The sequence below is a fragment of the Vicugna pacos genome, chromosome 15 (genome assembly GCF_048564905.1).
Source record: "Vicugna pacos chromosome 15, VicPac4, whole genome shotgun sequence".
Lineage (NCBI taxonomy): Eukaryota > Metazoa > Chordata > Mammalia > Artiodactyla > Camelidae > Vicugna > Vicugna pacos.
Genome location: NC_133001.1, coordinates 7,565,316 through 7,586,094, shown reverse-complemented (window position 1 = coordinate 7,586,094; position 20,779 = coordinate 7,565,316). Strand labels below are relative to the sequence as shown.

The window sequence follows — 20,779 nt, the reverse complement described above, 5'->3', positions numbered from 1 at the left end:
AAAGGAACCAGGACTCCACGAAGAATAGGTTAATTCCAGGGCTGGAACTGGGAAAGGACGAGATGAGCTTGGAACACCTCATAGTTTCATACAGCAAGGAAGTATTTTTAACAAACTTATGGGAGGTCATCAAAGATAGACTGGAGCCAAACTGAAAGAACTGTCGATGACTAAACCTGGAATAATCTGAGCAATAAAATAAATAAATACCATATACTGGATTATAACCCAAAATTAAAAAATAAATACGTAAGTCCAAAGGATAGACATATAAATCAATGGAATGGGAATGAGAGTACAGAAATCAACACAGACATTTATAGTCAGCTGATTTTAGCAAGCGGTGCCAAGACTAGTCCGTGGGGAAAGAGTAGTCTTTTCAACAAATGGTGCTGGGACACCTGGATGTTCACATGTAAAAGAACGAACTTGGACCTTAACTTACACCACATGCAAAAACCCAGCTCAGAAGGGATCATCAAAGACCTAAATGTAAGAGCTAAAACTATAAAATTCTTGGAATAAAATAAAGGCATAAATCTTGATGACTTTGGATCAAGCAACAGTGTCTTAGATTCTTAGCTATCACACCAAAAGCACAAGCAACAGCAAAAACAAAGGATAAATGTGGACTTCATCAAAATTTAAAACTTTTTTGTATCAAAGAACAGTATCAAAAGGTGAAAAGATCCAGAGAATGGAGAAAATTTGCAAATCATATATTATGTTTCTAGTATCCAGAATATACTAAAAGTAAATACTCTTACAACTCAAAAACAAAAAAAAGACAAATGACCCAATTAAAAAAGGAGGAAAGAATCTGAATAGACATTTCTCCAAAGATGATAAACAAATGTCTAATAAGCACGTGGAAAGATTCTCAGCATCATTAGTCATTAGGAAAATGAGCATTAAAACTGCAGTGAGACATTACTTCATACCCACCAGGATGGCAATTATGATTTTTTTTTAAATCAGAAAATAGCAAGTGTTGGCAAAGATATGGTGAAACCGGAACCCTTTGCTGGTGGGAATGTAAAATAATGCAGCCACTTTGGAAAACAATTTGGCAGATCCTCAAAAAGTTAAACAGAGTTACCATATGACCCAGCAGCCCCTCTAGGTGTATGTACCTAAGGGAATTAAAAAACGCATGTTCAAACAAAATTGTACACCACCGAGCATAACAGCATTGTTCATAATTGCCCCAAAGTGGAAACAGCTTGCTTGTTCATCTGTTGTGGACTTGTTTGTCCGCGTGTTGATGGATGAATGAAGAAAGAAAATGTGGCGTATCTGTATAATGGAATATTATTTAGCCATAAAGGCAATGAAGTATTGATACATGCCACACTGTGGATAAACCGTGAGAACATGATGCGAAATGAAAGAAGCCAGACACAAAGGGCTTCCACTTATATGATTCCATGTACATGAAATGTCCAGAACGGGAAAATTACTAGAGACAGAAAGTAGATTCGGGAGATAGGGAAAGAGGGGAATGATAAGGGATAGTTAATAAATACAGCATTTCTTTTGGGGTGATGAACGTATTCTGAAATTAGACAGTAATGACTGCACGACATCGGGAGTATACAAAACTCCACTAACTTGTACACTTTGAAAGGATGCATTTTATGTTGTATGAGTCCTACCCCCATAAAAAACTACCAAAAAGAAAAAAAAAGCCTAAAATTGGTGCAAAAACATATACATGAGTTCACACTGATGTAATAAATGATTTAAATTAATAAATGAGGGTGAAGAGACAAAAACTCCTTGTAGAAGAGTTCCAAAGAATTTACTTAGATGCTCTTTCTAGGAGGTAAAGCTTAACACCCACTTCTTCCTGTCACTACCTAAGTGTGGGCTGTAATTACTGACTTGCTTCTATTAAACAGAACATGGAAAGAGGCAGAGTAACTTCAGGATGGAGAAACCTAGCAGACACTATCCTAACCAAATGATCAAGGCTCCCATCACTAGTGACGTCAATGGACATCCTGTAACCTCCGATACATAATGGGAAAACACTTCACCTCTCTGGTATTCTTTCCAAAAACCCATAACCCCAGTCTAATCAAGAGAAAAATATCAGACAAAAGTAAATAGAAGGACATTCTACAAAACACTTGACCAGTACTCTGTAAAACTGTTACAGGAAAGACTGAGAAACTGTCACAGACCAGAGGAGACTAAGGAGCTAGGAAAATTCCCTAAAAGGAGTTAATACTAATGTGCAGGTGGTGGTTTAAAAAATGTTCACAACTGTCCATGGTCATGTAAGATGTTAATAGAGGAATCAGGTGAGGGGCGTAGAACTCTATGCCATTTTGAAACTTTACAAGAAACCTAAAATGATACTAAGATTAAAAGTTTATTTAAAAAATAAGTGAGGGACTGGGAGAAGATACTTGCACATGTGTAACAAATACATATATAATTAGCGTTAATGGGTTGTGCAGACCCCCTCTTTTGACAGCGTTTGTTCCCCATGACTTCCCTGCTGACAGGATTCAGACTGTCTCAAATGGTGGTGCAGACCCCTTGATCTCCCGCCCCAAGCCCAACTCCGTTATCGCTTCACGCATGCATACAGTCAGCTTATTCAACAAAATTTATTGAACATATTGTATGTGGCAGGAACTCTTCTAGGCACTGAGGATAAAGCTGTGACTAAAACACCTGTTCTCGCAGAGCTTACAGGGAATGAACCATCATTGGGCTGAACCAGACATGGTAGTCTTACTCTGTCTGGCTGTGATTGGTGTTGGGGATGGGGCATGTGATTCAGTTCTGGCCAATAAGATGTAAGAGCAAATAATATAGGGAGATAATTTTAAATAGCAATTTAAATTTAAATAATCCTGAGAATTCTTTACATAATGTTAGGGTAAAATAAATATTTAAACCTAGAGAAAGATGAAAATCATAGGCTATATTCAATATCTTGTAGTGACCTATAATAAAAAAGAATATGAAAAAGAATGTATGTATGTATATGTCTGACTGAAACATGCTGTACTGTAAACTGACTATACTTCAATTAAAAAAAAAAGAAGAAAGAAAATCTGAGGCTTCTAAGAAAGGGACAGATTCAGCCTGCATAGGATGTTACCTCTTTGATTTTCCCTCTTTCTCCTGCCTGGGAAGTGGATGTGATGTCTGGAGGTGAAGCAGCTGCTCTGTGCCTGTGAAATGATGAGCATGCTAAGGATGCCAGAACAGAAAGACAAAAAGGGCCTAGGTCACTGCTGCTCAGCTGCTCTGGTCCTGTATTGCTTGTACTGAAATCTCCAGAATTGCTCTTGGGTCAAAACAAAACACCCAAACCAAATACAGAACAATAACAAAAAACCCTACCCTATTGCTTCCTGTATTCATAGTTCATTTTCAATTACTTGTAGCTGAACATACTTCTGATAAAGAAATCAACAGGCAACTTCTTGAGAATACTCCCAGTGGCTAATGAGACATGAAAAGATGATTCAGCCTAACAGAAATTGGCAATTGCATATTAATGAACCATTTCTACCCACTTCATTTTGACAGTCTCACTGAGGGCGCTGGGAAATGGGCAATCTCCTACGTTGTTGGTGAGAATTAGTACAGCCTTTTTGAAAGAGAATTGGCATCATGTAGCAACATGTAAAATGTATACCCTTTACTTAGTGACCCCACTCTTAGAGATTACTATGAATCTTATAGAAATATTTGTATATATGGAAAAAGATATCAAAGGTGCTCAATTCAGCAGTTTTGGTAATAATTTGTAAGTGAAAGCAAGTTAAATAATAAGGAAATGTTATGATTACCAGGGTAAGGGGGTGGGAAGGGATAAATTTGGGAGTTTGAGATTTGCAAAGGTTAACCACTATATATACAAATAGATAAAAAACAAATTTCTTCTGTATAGCACAAGAAACTATATTCAATATCTTGCAATAACCTTTAACAAAAAGAATATGAAAACCAATATATGTATATATATGCATGACTGGGACATTATGCTGTACACCAGAAATGGACACACTGTAACTGACTATACTTCAATTTAAAAAAGAAATAAAGAAATGGCTAGTTAAGGTGTAGTCACACTGTGGAATACTATGCAGCTATTTAAAAGATTGAGACCATTATGTAGACTACAAATCTATTTGTAAAATCATTTCAACATTTTGCCATGTTCATTTCAGATTTTTTACAAAGAAATTAGGCTATATAAACAGCAAAACCTGTGTCCCCTGGGGGACCTCATTTTGTTCCTCCTTCTGCAGAGGAAATGTGGTGTTTATCACTCTCATGCATGTTTTCAAAGTTTATTGTATTGTGCTGTTGTCATTCTTCAACTTGCATTTTTTTTAACTCAACAACTTTTCACAGACTTATTCATGTTGACTCATGTAGCTATAATTCATTTTAACTGCTGTATAGTATGTCACAATTTACCTATTCTCTCACTGGTGGACATACAGTTTATTTCTAACTTTTCATCAATACAAACAATGCTAGAATGAACAATCTTAGGCATGTCTCTTGGTGCACGTGTGGATAGATTTCTCAAGGGAATATTCTTAGACATAAAATTGCTGGATCTCAGGATATGCACATCTTTAACTTTATTAGATACAGGCCCACAATGCATTGTTTAAGACCCTTGGGGCTAGATGTGTTTCAGAAAAAGAATTTTGGGGGTTTCAGAAAGGTGATCTAGTATATATGCCACATAGAACACTTTCAGCGGGGTTTGGGGAAGCACTCTGCAATAAATATATTACTTTTTTGGTGGTGAAAAATGTAAAATATTCACATTCAGTGAGCTAAATAAAGGTGATAAATATCTTCATATCTGGTCGGGTTTTGGAACTAAAGAAGTGAGGACAGAACTCTGTTTCCAGAGCCTTTGGATTTTGGAATTGCGGGTAAGGGTTTTGGATGTGTGTCATCAAACTACTTCGTAAAGTAGTTGTACTAATTTACATTCCTACTACTGTTTCTCCATATTCTCACCAATATTAGGTAATATCAGACTTCAGGATTTTTGTTAATCTTATAGGTGCTTACAAATTACTTCTGCAATTAAAACTCAAAAAAATACACAGCATGGAAGGAGAGATCTCATTTAGAGCAGTAATGGAAACAAAAAACAGCCATGATTATAACAAATAAGAAATGTGAAGACTCCAAATGCAGAAAATATTAAGCTTGCCAGAGCAATATAAATGTGATGCGTAAAGAGACACTTTTCATTGTGGCATAGGTAGGCCTTGTGTTATAAAGGTGTCATTTACCTGGAAATTATTTTCTAAATTCAATGTCATTCCAGTCAAAAATCACAATACACTTTTAAAATTTTTTTTAAAAAAATTACCCTGGAAGAATAAATATACAAATATTCAGGAACAATCTGAAAAAGAAAAACACAACGTAGGAAGAAGCTATGAGATTTTAAAACAGATTACAAACCTATGGTAACTAAAACAGTATGGTAATGGCTCAGAACGAGAACGATCATGGAACAGCACAAAAGTCCAGAGATAGACCCAAGAGGAAGTGGGAATTTAATAAATGATAAAGATAATATTTAAAAATGAATCCATGATGTTGTGGGACAACTAGTTAGCCATTTGTAAAAAGAGGGGAAAAAAAAAAAAGAAATAGCTGGATCCCCGCCACATTCTTCACCTCAAAGTAAATTTCAAATTGATACATGATTAATATATTAAACACGAACTATCAGAAGAAAACATGAGTCAACATTTTTGTAATTTGAAGAGGGAAAAATCTAAGTATGATGGGAAATCTAAATATCATGAAGTCTCATAAATTGACATCTCAAAAATGAAGAACTTTCTGTATGGCAGAAAACACCATGTGGTGAATATTATGGCCTGTCTCTTTAATATTCCTTCCATTCTCCCCCCATTGTGTAGGTGCTTTGTAGTTTGTTTGGAGGTGAGTATTAACACCTCTTTCAATTCTGAGGGTAAGAACAGATTTGTTTAACCTACCAGGGTAATTCTCTTGCCTTTTGCCACCATGATTGGTACACGTAAGACACCCTGGCCTAAGCAGTAGAACCATGGGTTGGTCCTGATCAAAAAGAATGGCATGTAATCCAATTTAGGTCTCCAAATATTGGAGGCATATGGGACAGAAGGTGCCTCACTCCTCTAAGAGGGCCAGTAGAAGTTGGTTTCTGCACAGTGTGGTGTGGAGGCATGAAATCTGGAAAAATGACAGCCATTTAGCTACCAGGAGGGCAGTGAAATTTATGATGCCCTTGTTACTATGAAAGGCAGAGTAGAGAGAAGGAAAGAAACAGGACCTTGACTTTTTTTTTTGTTGTTATTGAATCAAACCAACCCTGAACTACCTTTGGACTTTCAATCAATAAATCTTTTCTAAGCTGGTATGTTTTTTTTTTTGTTACTTGTTAAATAAAGAGTTCAAAATGATATGAACCATGAACAAACTCAAAAGACTGGCTGGGGAAAATATTTGCTATGACAAAAGACAAATAATTAAAACCTTGAGTAGGCAAAGAGTTACAAACCATATGAAAAAGGAGACAAACTATTTTTTTTAAAGGCAGCTATTTCACACAAGAGGAAATGTAAATGAACAATAAACTGCGTAAACAGACGTTTAAGTGCACAATAAACTAAAGAAACGTAAATAAAACAAAGGGAAATAATTTTTTACTTCTAAGATTGGCAAGAGTGAAAAATATTGAAATTCCTTAGGGGCGGAGGATAATGTAAAGAAACAAACTCTTTCATATACTATTGGGAAGAGTGTACACTGGTGATTTTCAAGAGAGTAATACACAATTTTTATTACTATTTATAATATGTAGCCTTTAACCAAGCAATTCCACTCCCGAAATTTTATGCTATAGAAATACCTAAATAAGAAGGCAAAGATGTATACGAATGTCTTGAAATACTGTTTATAATTGTGAAATACTGGAAATGTCCCAAATGGTCATCAGTCGAGAATTAAATTAAATACACTGGGGGTATGCCCATGCAATGGAAATACTTATGGGCTTTGCAAAGGATGAGGGGATCCTGTATGTTGTCACAGAAGATGTTTAAGATTAAGTGGGGAAAAGGCTCTGGAAGATAACACACTATGGTAATTTTCTCGTGAAAAAAGTCAGTATATACACATTCAAATGAGCTGAAAGAACACCACCACACTGTTAGCAGTGCTTATGTGTGGGGAATGGGATTAAGGCTCAGAGGGAGATGCTCCCGGGAGCTCTGTCTGATCCCCACGTGCACGTATCTGTACGCACGGACACATACCTTCACCACCACCGCCAGGACCACGTCCTGCCCATCAGGAATCAGCCTGCTGCTTTGGTTTCTCACCTGACTCAATCCGCTTGCAACTTCAACCTGTTCCTTATTCCATGGCATACCAAGTGGGATGGCACAGGTTTGCAGAGAATTTTAAATCATAATACCACTGACTAGAAGTTGGTTTGCTTTTTTTTTTTAATCACCATATGCTTTCTAGACAACGTCAGGACAAACTGTTCCTGCTTCCCGGGAGGGCTGCTCTCAGCCCCCTCCCCTGGCAGCGGGTCACTACCACGCGTGACTTGTCTGGCCGTGAGTCCCCACGTGCCATTTGCTGTGCAGGGCGCCGCCAGGGGTTCCGACAGGCCAGCGACATCATTCCTGCCTTCACAGAGCAGAAGCATCAGACAAGGACACAGACACTAGAAAGCGCCAGGCAGTCTCTCTTCAACTTACCGCCCGCGTGACCTGCCTCCACAAAGCAGCCTCCTGCCAGCTGCCCTGAACGAGCCCGACCCTCACCCCTCCTACCTCCATGCCCTCACGCTGCCCTGCACCTGAGACCTGTTTTTCCTCACCCTGGGAAAGAAAATGAGACTCCGATCCTTTGGTCGTATTTTCTCCCACGCCCACCTTTGCCTCCCTTTGTCTCCAGGGTCCAGATCACCACTCAACCCTCCACTTTGCTCCTGAGTGTGACCTGAACATTCCTTCCCTGGGATCCTCCCTAAGACCCTGGAAACATACCTGTGGGAGGGAAAAAAGGTGAAATGGTTGCTCAGGACTGGCTACCTGAAAAGCCTTTAGCGGGGCGGTCAGAGGCCCCTTTCCCGTGCCCGCGGAAGTGGTGTTTCCCCAGCAGGCTTCTCTGGAGCAGACGTTCACTGGAGAGGGCAGGGCGTTACTCCATCAGCTTTAAAAATAAGCACTGCACTGAACAGAAAGAAAGAAAAGCCATCCACCCGGCTTAACCTGAGCCTTGTAACAGAGAGGGGAGTGTGTGGGGAGAACAAGAGAGAGGGCCAATTAATTACCCTCAGAAGCAAAGGTAAGAGTTGAAGATTACGAGACCCATTTACAGGAGGAAATAGACCCATCATTGAGCCTAGAGAATGGACGGATTGTTTAGGGCCAGAAACGCGTCTCAATGTTCAGATTTCATTCCTTTTCTGGAGCTTTGGAGAGAGGAAGGTCATCGCTTGGGCTTGGAAAGGACACTTAGCCGTGGGTTCAGACTGGGAGGGGCGTGGTTGCCTGGGGTCCGGTTCTGGCCCCACAGGCTGCCCCCTCCCTGCGGGAACAGGAGCCGGCATCCTCCCTGGGAGCTGAGGTAGGCTGGCTGATGAGGGGGTGCCCCCTGTGAGAGGCCCCTCCATTAGCATCACAACAGCTGGTGTCACCGACCCCACAGAGCAGCTGGGCCCCAAATGCAGGGTAACCCTAACCCCCAGTGATGGAAACAGATAGAGGGCGGCTCTCCCACACAATGACCGGCCCTCCGCTTCTCTCCTCCTCCTCCTCCACTTCCTCCAGAGCCTTTGTCTTCTGGTCTCCTGGGCCTGGAGGCTTTCTCCTTGCCTGCACATACTGTCCATTGAATTCAAAACTGCGGCCTCTGGGGAAAGGGGCTGGCACTTCTGCTCCTGCCTTGCCTCAGCTTCCACTAGCTCTTCCCCAACCTTCTCCGTCTGGGGAACAGATAAGAAGAGGGGCAAGCTGGTGACTGCTTCACCTCGACCCCTGCTTTGGTTTGATTTGCTTCCCCAAGCGCGACTGGTCCCTCTCCGGCCAAGGCCTTGGGCGACACGTCGCACCAGTCAGTGCTCAGAGTCAGAAGCTGTGGGAAACGTTCTGGGAGGGGATTTGGGTTCAGCGTGGCTTTGAGAGCTCAGCCTCCGTGCTAGGCCCTCTTGTCTGTGATCCCCTAGACCAGTTGGAAGTCTCTGGGGAGGTAAAGCCAGAATGGTGGCCGTCCTGGTCTTTAGGTGTGACCTGGGGTTTCTGTGGCAGGGCTGCGGGTCTTGGCAAGTTTCCTGCCAGGAACACGAGGCGGGGAGTGGAGGTAAACGCTCAGAGCAGCTGGCTTTTCCTCCCAGGGAGAGCTACACTTCCAGAGGGATTTGCTTATTATCCAGGATGCTAGTCCTGAATCTTTCTTAGGCATCACTGGAAGACACGTACCTTCTAGCCAGAAAAGTGAGTGGATGCAAGCCTGTGCACATGTATACACACACACACACATGCACACACACACATTCCAAGGGCTCACGGACCTCTGGTCAAGAACTCCTGAATTCTAGGAGGTCAAAGTTTTGGCAGAGAATCTTCCAGATGGTGTTGAGGGGACCAGCTCTACTCTGAGCCAGGCAGCTGGCTGTCTGATCTGAAGGGCTGGTACCTCTGTGTCTCTATAGGTGCTCAAGGGGCCTCAGGACTAGTGATGGGCTCGCGGAGGGGCAGCCAGGGGGCAGAGAAGCCCTGGACCCTTCTGCTCAATGCTCAGCCACAAGGTATGTCGTGGAACTGGAGGGCGGGAAGGAAAGCCTTAACTGGCTCCCGGGCCGTGGCGGGGGACCAGCTAAGCACCGGGACCGTCCGCGGCCCATCTACATCCCGCACCAGCCCTGCCAATGAGGCATCATCTGCTTTCCCTGATGAGGATCAGGAGATTGAGGGAGTTAATTGTTCAACGTCACCCTAATAAGTGGCACAGCAAAAACTGAAGCCCAGGTCTCAGGAAGCAAATCGTCAGACTTGTTACTGAAAAAAGTCTTTCCAGCCTCTTCCGATGGCTTCCGTGCCAGCCGAGGGGACAAGAGGCTGGGAGTTGTCACACAGACATTTCGGGCCTTACTCACCATGGTTTCGGATATGCCTCCCAGCCCACGCCGGGCTTGGGCCAGCTTTTGGCTCTAATGAGAAATATCTGCACCTGAAATTATTTCCACAGCGTCACAAAGTTTGGATTGAATTTCCTGCAGGCCCGGCTAGTTAACATCCTGACTTCTCTGCGCTGTCCTCTGTGACCAGAGCCGTTCCTACCCCAGGCCATGACGCCGGAGTCGAAGACTGGCTCATTTCCCTCCTTGCCCAAGCCTGGCTTTCTTCTGGATAATCCCTCACGGCTCCAGCCTTAACCAGGAGTTCGGCCACGGCAGGGCCAGAGTCAAAATGCACTGAGCCTCAAGCAGCAAGCTGCCTAGCCCGGCTCTCCACAGCGATCAGGCGCTTCAAGAATGATTCCTCCCAGTGATGAGGATGCTAATGTTAACGGTACAGCCAGGAAAATCTAACCCAGCAGCCCGGAAGGTTTCCAAGGCTTCCTCCTCCCCACGAGTCCTGCTCTGGTCCTCTGTCCTCTGTCCAGCTGAGGGCCTGCAGTGTCTACCAGACGGATCACCAGTGTGGCCACGCTGTGGCCAAAGGGGCAGAAGAAGGAAAAACCAAGAGACAACACTGTGGCTTTTGAACAGGTACATAGGCTGTCTTCTTTAATAGCAGTTAAATGGGGAACACGTACAGGAGGAATGAACATGCTCTTTCCACACAGGAGGTTTTCTACTAACCAAGAGGCCCCACAGGATCAGTAGCTTTACTAGTGAGTTTTAAAGAAAAAAAAAATTCCCTTTCGAGTTAAAAACAGACTTTCCTAAATGTCCCCCATAAATGTGTGACTATTTGTGCAAAATGAAAAGGCCGTTTCCAACACATGAGTGAAAAGTAATTGCAAACTCAGGCCAAAAAAAAAAATAATTAAAAAAAAAAAAAAAAAAGAGGCCGCGGAAGCAGGCAGGGGCCACGTCCTGGGAGGAGGGCGGCTCCAGGAAAGGGGACTTTTGCAGCAGGCCCCGAGGAGCGCAATGAGAGGCCTCACGGGGAAAGTCATGGCCAATGCCGATCCTGGGGATAAAGGCCCCTCACTGAGCAAGTGTGCACGGCACCAGGCCTGGCTTGGAGGCCTGGGAGACGGTTAAGGCCTGCGATGTGATGAAAATACTGGGAAATGCTCCCTGGAAGCTACACATCCCCTTTGCCAAGGGGGGACTCTCTGCTGGTTCGTTTCCAGGTCCTGTTCTTCTCCACCATCAAAGCTTCATTCCCAGTTGACTCAGAGATTTTGCTCCGAAGTAAGTTCAAACTATGCCAGTTACCTAACCTACTACTGAAAGCCGCTAGGGTGCCAAGCCCGACCGTCCCTTCAGGAATACAGACCTGGTTTTGCCAAGAACTTGACCAAGGGTTCTTACCAACTAGAAGGCCAGCTACCCACATTCTCGCCCTCTTACTGAGGCCTCGGGGAACTTCTAAGTCTCTGGGCATCTGAGATCAGATCTTAGAAGCCTGAGGGCCATGGGCACCGCTGGTTTGCACCAGTCCTCCCGAGGGCTGGCCCAGCCAGAGGCCTGTTGGCAGAACTGAAGAATCCTACGTCATCAGTTCAAACGGCTTGGACACGGCTGGCCCCTCTGTTTACCTTCCCCAGCTCACCGAGAGTGTGTCTCCACCGACAGACAGCTCAGGAGCTGCGTGCTGGTTTCGCTAGGGAAGATGGAGGGCAGACTGGGAGGGAAGAAGGGATCCAACAAAGGCTCCACCCTCGGAGTCTTCAGCTTGAAGAAGCGTTTTCCGTGGAAGGGCTTCTGTGTGCGAGGCGCAGACTAACCCCCATCCCTTCATCCTGATGTCTTTTTCCTCGGCCGCTGGGCTTTTCCGGGGGGCAGGTCTGAGGCCAGACCAGCAGCGACAACGCTAGAAAACAGCTGTGACCTGCTTAAGGTTCTCTAGATTTGTTTTCAAAGTCTCAGCGCTAAAAGCTGAAGAGATCTTGTACACTGGGCTCGGGTGAAGGAGGGTGCTTGGGACTGGTGTGACCAGTGTCACTCCTTCCCAATAAGGTCCAGCTTGAGAGATGGCATTTCAGTCTCGTTCCCACGGCCCCTGTCTTCCCTCGGCTACTAAAGGTCTGGGTGGCAGCAGTCAGCTCCGAGCCCCGTCCCCGGATGCGGCTCCGAGGGCTTGGGGATGCTCTCCAGCTTTGGGGATGTCCCCAAGTCCATCTTTTCTTCCCCACAGTTTTCAAGTTGTGATACAACTTGGTGGGGGAGGGGTTTGTGAAAAAGGAAGCACTGCCCTCCCCAGAAGCAACTCAGCAGCTGGCGGAGGTAGTGGGGAATTCTGTCTGATGAGCCGTTCCTCCCACTCACCCCAGCTGGAAGTGCCAGTGTGGCTCACTTGTCATCATTTGGTGATGCGCAGTTAGACTCTTACCAGGAGCCTTACTAGCATCTTCCTGAAGTGTCTCAAAGGGCAGGTTCCTCCGACTGACCCCACAGCAGAGCACCTGTGTTAAGCCTCGGGAGCTCACCTGGGACAGCGGACACAGCCTCCACGCGAGCTGGTCCAGGCTCCCTTTGCAAACTCCAGAGCTTGAGGGACAGGATTACAGGCAAGCTTTCTCAGACGGAGCCAGAAGACAGCTATGGGGATGGAAGCCTGGGGCTTGAGCAAGAAGCGCTTCTGACCCAGGGCGTGACTTAGGGACAGCTGGACAAGAGGTCACAACCACTAGCCACGGCTGACCCTCTCTACCTCATAGTGACAATGGCTCTATCCCTAGGGGTATCCAGTCCAGCTATGGCTGTCCCCACAGTACACAGCTGGTGACATTTCCTTTAAAGATGGTGGCCAGAAAGCTGATTTTAAAACATAAAGGCAGGGAGGGTACAGCTCAGTGGTAGAGGGCACGCTTAGCATGCATGGTGTTCCAATCCTCAGCACCTCCATTAAAAAAAAATCCAAAAACCCACAAAGGGACAATCCCAAGCAATCTTCAGGTTTTACCTAAGGGTAAAGTAAGGGCCATTTTCAGGTCTCTGGGATCTGACTATCCCAGTGACCCCGCAGGAGGAGGCCAAGTTGGAGACTTTCTGCCTACAGAAATAACTGTTGACCTATGCTGTGAACCAAGTGCCCTGACCCTGAAGGAAGGAAATGCGAGGAACGGGGGAGGGGCTGAGGCTCGATCCCACTCACACTGGCTTTCAAGATCCCGTAGAACCCCTCCTGGTGTGGGGACAACGCACACACAGTCATGGGGTCCAGTTATCACCACTGCATATGCCACCCTACCTTGCCCCTGAAAAGTGAGCAGTAAAAGCACTGTGTCAGATCAAGGCTAAAGAAAATGCCATCCTTGGGGGGACTGCGGTGAAGCCATCATCTTGTCACAAGCCAGGCTTGTACACCAGCCAGTGAAAGTCAGTGGACAGAGGAGATGAAGCCCTGAACTCCAGAGCCGTGGGCTGGTCTTTCATATATTAAACAGTAGTGTCCTCCAGGCCCTTTCCTTGTGCCGGGGAGAACCGGCCTCACTCTCCTAGGCAGTGAATGGGGCGCCTAGGAGTGAGCAGGATGGACTTTATCACCCTTCGGCCCTACTCAGCTGACCTCTTGGTGCCAAGCACCCATTCTGTTGGAGTAGTTCCTGAGCCCAGAGCCATGGATGACAGGTGGTTCCCCAGAACACGGAGAGCGGAGTATGACATCCCCTGAGCCCCAGCCTCGCCACGTCTCATGTACTCGCTTCCTCTTGTGCCTCTTTCACTACAGGGAAAGGTTAGGCGCATACTGTACACAGGTTATTAAAAAAATACATCTGCTCTCTTTGAAGAAGAATGCACAAAGGCAGGGCCGGCCGGCGCTGCTGCGTCCCAGACTACGGGGCTGCAGCGGGCAGCCTCGGTGGCCCGAGGCCAGCCTTCATGAGTGGTGGCTGCTGACAAGTCCCCGGAGCTGCTTGGCCACAGTGTCAATCAGTTTCTGCTTGTCTCGCTCATTTTTCCGAAACTGTGCAAACATGTTGTTCTTGCGGCTAGTGTCCTTCATCCTAAACAGAGAAGGAAGGAAAGAGGGCACAGGGTTTGAGGCGACAATGGTGGACAGTGTGTCTTAACCACCAGAGTGTTTCCACCGACAGGCCCACAGTCAGGAAGCTGCCCTGCCCTGGCCTGCCAGCGGCAGTCACCTTTGGTAACCAGTCCAGTGCCTGCTAAGGCCAACCCCTTAACTTCCACACCCACCGACCTGCTTCGTTCCCTTCTGGCCCCGCGGGAGCCCCCGCTGTAGGCATCTGGGACTTGCTACAGCCCCGAGGCTCAATAGGATCTTAAAGAATGTCTAAGGTCTTCTCACCTCGTGAACCTAAATCCTTTTCGAGCCGGTATTTGAAAGTAAACAATGCTCTTAATTAGCAATTCCAAAAGAAGGTGAGTAACTGAAAGCCACGTGTCTTTCTAACCCTCACTCTAGCTGGCTAGTCTGTCCTACCCGTGACAAAGCTAAGGGCTGGCTGATCTCTTTTCCTTTGTCTCGGAGGAAGGGCCCAGAGGCGGTGAGGTGGCTAAGAGGGCACGGGGTTGAGGAAAGCAGGCGCCCAAAGGCTGGGCCACCTTCTCACTCGATAAACCAGGACTCGAGGCAAGACAAGGCCCATTGGCCGCCTACAACCTCAGCTCCTGAGCTTTGGACAGCTTTCTAACTGGCTCATGCTGAAGCTCCAGAGAGGGCAGCTCCCTAGAGCACAAACCATCGGCAGTCCTGGCCACTGATTCTGCCAGACGGAGAGACCTAACTGGGAAGCGTGGAGGGAGAAAGATGGGGCCAGGCTGCAGCTGTCAGAGAAACCCCCAAGTCTGACCAAGCAACTGTGATAGAACCCAGGAATCTGTTATCCCTTGAAAGGGGCCCCTGGCCCCTGACATCTGTTGGTGATGTTGACTGTGGCCCCAGCCTCTGCACACTGGCCCTCCAGCCCGCAGAGAGCGCTAATGTTAGAGAATGAAGAGCACTGCCCGGATCCATCTCTCCCTGGGGTGGGCTCGGTGGCTTTTCACCATCATCTCCCCAAAGCTGGGCCAGCTCGCTGGCCTCTCAGCCCCCTGGCCGGCATGGAGCGAGGGGAGGGGAGGGGAGGGGAGAAACCAGGCACTGGGACTGGGGAATAAACTGCTCCCAGGCAGACCTCCCGGGGCCCTCTGGTCAACCTGGCCCTTTTTCCTTTTTTTTTCTCTCTGTGGGGTGGTCCTGTGCAGATGGACAGATTAGAGCCCAGTGGATTGAAAGGCCAGAGATCCTACCAGGGCATTGATAGCCATATGGTAAGGAGGTTCTGATGAGGACCAGAGCTTTATGGCTCTGGCTGACAGTGACAGCCACAGACGAACTGAGACCTCTCTCGCCCATCTAAGCTCTTAGGGCCTTCAGGCTGGGACTATTCATCCAGCAAACTCAGAACACTGCATACAAGGTACCACCACCCACAAGTGGAGGCCTGCGCTTGGAAGGGAGGAAGAAGGAGAGACCACAGAAGTTCAGGGGTTTAGGCTGAAAAGAAAGCACAAGGGTCCTCAGGGCGGCGGCGATGACCACATTCGGTCCCTTGCACACGGATCGCACAGCTATGCTTGTGGAACTGGCTTGGTTTGGGTTTTTTTATCCCAGAGAACAACTCCTTTGCCTTTGCTGAATATACGATCAACCTAAATAAAACCAACACAAAACTCAAAACGAAAAAAGAAAGGAAGAAAAATACTTCCTAACTTTACAGGATATTTTCATTTAACATCCTAGGTGACCATTAGTTTCATGACGCCTCAAAGCAGCCCAGAGACAGGCGGCCAGAGCTGGCCTTCCGCTCCCCTAGGGGAGCTCCAGAAACAAAGTAGGAGAAAGAGGGAAAGAGGACAGTCTTTGGGCCCCAGAGGCTAGGATGTTTTAGCCACCAAGGCCTGGAGTTGGGACGACTCGAAAGACAACTCAGGTGCCCCAGGGGTGACGGGGGCACGCTGGCTTGTCTCAAACCAAAGGAGAACCCTCCCACCCTCGTCACATCCGTGAGCCCAGGATCCTGGTCTACTTTGTCTATAGGCACCCCTCAGTGACACGGGGGCCTCTTCTCTTCCCTGGATGTCCTCACCAGGTCTTTGGGTCTTTCCGTGTCTCACCCTAAGGAGTGCCAAGTTGAAAAGGAGAGAGTTTAAACTCCGGTGGTACAGTTGGCTGAGGGGAAGGCAGGAACGGGTCGGGTAAAGGGACTGATTCCTATGAGGCTGGGAAATACGGACTTGAGTGATCTGGGTGGCCTCTGGCCCTTCCGTATTTGGAAGGAAGCTCTTAGCCCCTGCCAATGGTGAGGGCTGAGCACACGGCTCTACTCCTGGCTGGGCCCCCAGGGTGCCACAGGGAGGCTCATTGTTCTGGCCTATGGTTGATCCTCAGTATTTCTCGGATCTAGAGATTCTGAGGAACAGAGGAATGCGGACCTGCTGAGAGAGGAAACTCGAGGCCATTTGGACACGTAGTGAACGCGACATCTGAGCACCAAGTCCAAAGCCATTTCAGCGGGGACAGAGAACCCTGGGGTGCGGTGTGGCCTCTGATAAAGAGTCCTCCATGGAGACATGGTCCCAGATGTTAAAGCCATGGCCTCACACGGGGAGGGAGGGGAGACTTCTGAGGAGCTCCCTTCTTTCAGGGCCGCGTTTCAGGTCCCGGACTCGCAAGAGTTTTGAATGTGCCAGGAAGCTGGGCGGGAGCCACCCTTCACCTGGCACCGCTGGGGGAATATCGCTGTCACCACTCCCAGCCCCACAGGAACTGGTAAGCCAAGGGTCACCCTAAGGACCAAGGAGAGGGGAGGCAGCCAGCCAGCTGGCACCAGGCTGGTTTAGTAGATTAGTATGTCAGGGTGGGGACAACTCACAGGGCAGGGATTTTAGTGGAGTCATTAGCGTCAATGAGGAAACCAGAAGGACTTGCCTCAAAGTGATGGAAAAGGCCCAAGTGAATAATATACTTACTCTCTAGATATCCTAGGGAAGAAGGTCATTGGGAGAGAACCATGGGAAACAAAGTTAAAATGGGAACATCAGTCTCTGTCTTGGTCTGGGGAAAGCTTCACTGTGGGCTCTTAGTTTCCTGGCTCCAGACACGTACCTCTGCGTCCTGCTCTCGCCCGCTCTCCGCTGCCCCCCCTCTCTCCCTCATCACGCTGCCCAGTGGGAAAGTACACCTTAGCCTCTCCTTCAGCTTAAGGCTCCACTCTGGCCTCCTCAGACTCTGACCCTTGCCTTCTGAGGGTTTGAGACCTGCCTGACTGGCCATTTTACGGAGACTTGCTACACTGTCTAGATGCAGGGTACTCTTCTAAGAAGCTTCGAAGAAGTCAGGGTTATCTGGTTTGATAACAAGAAAAAGCTTCCCTTTTACATGGGTCTTGGTGCTCTGAGCAGCCAGCTCTCAACCTGGTTAGCAAAAGCCAGAGCAGATCTCAGCATCTGAGTGGCTCACTGGTTAGTGAGATGTTCTGGAGCCAGCTAACTCAACTCAGGGGTCGCACCTCTGCTTTGGAGAGGCTACGGCCCTGTGGCAGCGACCTTTACTGGCTAGTGACTGCCTAGGACAAGAACTAGACACCTCCAACACAGCTTTCTGGGGACAGTCAGCACGATAAAGCTTAACCTGGTGGCAAGGGGAAGGGGGCAGGTGAAAGTTTCAGCAATTTTGGGAGCTTCTCTGCTACAAACCAGAGAAGCCACCTGTTCTGTGGGGCTGGTCTCTATCCATCATCCATACTCCGGATGGCAGGGGCCAGGCTCGCTCTGTTCGCCAGACCGGCCTGAGCCCCAAATTAAGGCCTCTTCCTTTCTCTTCTTGCTGTCTCTAGTGAAGCTCCAAGGTGATGTCAGAGTCCAGCTGACTCATACTTGCCCTTGCTTGTTGGGGCTCAAGAATTAAGAGGCTACAAGAGGAAGTCAAGCCTGCCAGATCCAACGATGGACACTGAGCACCTATGGCAACTTCAAGGATGGGGCCTCTTTCCTGTCTTTTCAGGCTATTGGCAAAGAGAAAATTATCCTCCAAACCTCCCCCCACCCCAGCCCCCTTTCCCCACCTCTCAACGCAGACCACCGACCGGACGGGGTACTTACTTCTCCAGCAGGGTCAGAGCTGTCACTGGGTTTACCCGGAGGTACTTGCAGTTGGGCTGACCATAGTCAGCAAGGTAGGTGGACCAATCCCACTGGATGAAGAGATCCAACAGCTGTAAAAGAGCCAAACCCCGGCCCCAGGGATTAATCAGACAGATACGACAAACCAGGGTCTCAGAAACCCCCATCATTCCTTATCACCAGCTGCAGTAGATTTTAACAATAAAAGGAAAACTGTCGTAAGAAAGAATGGCTACAGACTAGCGCAACTAAGGAAACAAACAAGTAATTATTAGACGGCGGAGTCGTCTCAGCCAGAAGCGCCGCGATGCTGCTGAGAGCCCGGGCTGGCAGAGGCAATGTGAGTGTAAAGACACTCACATTGGACGGAATCAAAATGCAAGACTCTCATAATAATCACTCATTCACTTAAGACATACTTCTCAAACGGCTTCCAGGAGCCAATCACCGTCCTAGGAGTTCAGAATTCAACAACGAACAAATACAGGTGGATAGAGTCCAATGTCATACACGTGATCGTATGAGCGTTCAGGCTAGAAGGTCTGGTTCAAGCGCCAGTTTTGTGACTTGCTGCATTGACTCTGCCCAAGTTACTCACTTAATACAGACACATGTACATGCCTATAAACAAACAGGGCATACAGACCACACAGAAACACCGAATCAAGGCATAAATGGGCCATGGAGTGTTTACACGGGCCTATGTCACACCTATGTGGACAGTGGCTGAACAGACGGAAACCAGGGCCATGGTAGGCCAGGACAGTCAGGGGAGGCAGGCTTAGTCCCTCACTGAGGATGCAAAGTCTGAAACTGGGGTCATGAGTATTAAGGAGGAGTGCTGAGAACTAGACGTGCATTTACAAGAAGATGACAGGAGCTCTGGATGCGTGAACTGAGTTCTGAAACCTGGGGGGAGATCCGGGCTGAGAAAAATGAAATACACTTTGTCAAAAGCTTTCCTTCCCAGCTAGTTTTAGCTCAGGTATCACTCTGGCAAATATTAAAAAATTATAACTAAATAAAGCTAAAAAACCAAAAATACCCAAGCACAAACCAGTGCCTTTCCAAGGCAGGGGATGATGAAAGGGAAGCTGTTAGTTTCCTTCTATAAACTTCTAGAGGGGATGATCCCAGACTCAAATCCCTGCAAAGAAGAAGGGCCTCCCTGGCATTCTTTCTAGCAATGAGATACATTCAAGTCCTTTTGGATTCAAAGACATTTCTCTTCTTCTCCCTTTCCAAGAGATGACCGTTGATGAAAAGTAGATGGCTGTCTCTCTGTATGGAACAAAGGCAGGGAGGCCTCGAGTCAAATCCAATGCCAGGGCCTGGGCGCTTAGGCACACCTTCCTCCCCTGTCCATCATCACTGCGCAGCCAGACAAACAGGCAGCGTGGGCCTCGCCCTGCTTGGCCAAGCCGCCTCTCCCATCCTCTCGCTTAGAACGGTTGTTAGGAGCTTCCTCAGGCAGGATGGGAACTGGCTGAAGTCCCAAACCTAAAACTGAGAAAAGCCCCTACCCCATCAGCCAAGGGAGGGATGCTAAAGATGAGAGGAGGGAGGGAGAGAGACAGACATGCTAGTTGGCCTGGGTTAGCAGGGCCCTGAAGGGTCCTCTCAGGCCTTTTCTAGGTCGTGTCTGTTTTAGCTGACAAGTAAAAGCATTTCCACAATCTCCTTTTGGTGCCCCAAGGCCTCTCGGAGCTCTCCTTTAGAAGGGAATTTCCCCTGACTTCCCATTTTAATCTTGGTATTTCTATCCTATAGTATCTAAAGACCACTTAAGGGAGCATGATAGACATTTGGAGCGTCCCTGGGTCTAAAGTTCTTCTACAAATCTGATTATGCTTTTCCCCCAAAACCCGAGAAAACTATGAAAAAAGAGAGCATTTTCTTAATTAATTTTTTTTTCTCAGAAAACTTAACAACCTTCGGGGAGCCTTTTACTGTTTGCATGCTAACAAAAGGAACGTGAAAAAATAACAAGTAAGTTTAATTGGAAACATTCGAAAATCTATTTCTTAAAACAATTTTAGGCACTGCTTTTCAGAGGTGGACATACACGTGCATTTAGCAAAACGACCTTCCTTAGTAACGAATTCCTAATTTCAGTGATGGAATGAATGGTATCAGTACTTACTGATTTATTACAAAGAACAACCATATCCTTCTGGCTGATGAAACCTGGGTAAATCACCAATGGGGTGTGGAGGGCAGTTCGTAACTTAGCTCTAAGGGTTTTTTTTTTTATTCTTAAATTTTTGCCAAAGTCTCTCAATGCCACTACTGAGCCTGGGAGCTCTGGGATGACAAGCTACCTAATTTATCCTGCTGTGGGCAAGGAAGCGACACAACTCTATTAAGCTCAACTAGTATGAGCCATAGATTACACTCTGGGTCTCTCTGTATGGCTTTTCCACAGTCCTTTCCTGTCGCCTGTACCCAGGTCTGATGGCC

The 20,779-nt window shown here is 47.0% G+C and overlaps 1 protein-coding gene across 3 annotated transcripts in view; it reads right to left on the bottom strand.

The window, feature by feature from the left end:
* Positions 1-10,767: 10,767 nt before the first annotated feature.
* EXOC6B (exocyst complex component 6B) overlaps positions 10,768-20,779 on the bottom strand; it is a 533,613-nt gene continuing 523,601 nt past the window's right edge. For all 3 annotated transcript variants that reach the window (XM_006201563.4, XM_072937568.1, XM_072937567.1), the window contains 2 exons: positions 18,299-18,411; positions 10,768-14,196 (listed from right to left, as the gene is read on the bottom strand). In XM_006201563.4, the coding sequence (XP_006201625.1) occupies positions 14,070-14,196; positions 18,299-18,411 (240 nt within the window). In that variant the 3' untranslated portion in view covers positions 10,768-14,069. The remainder of the gene's footprint in view (positions 14,197-18,298; positions 18,412-20,779) is intronic.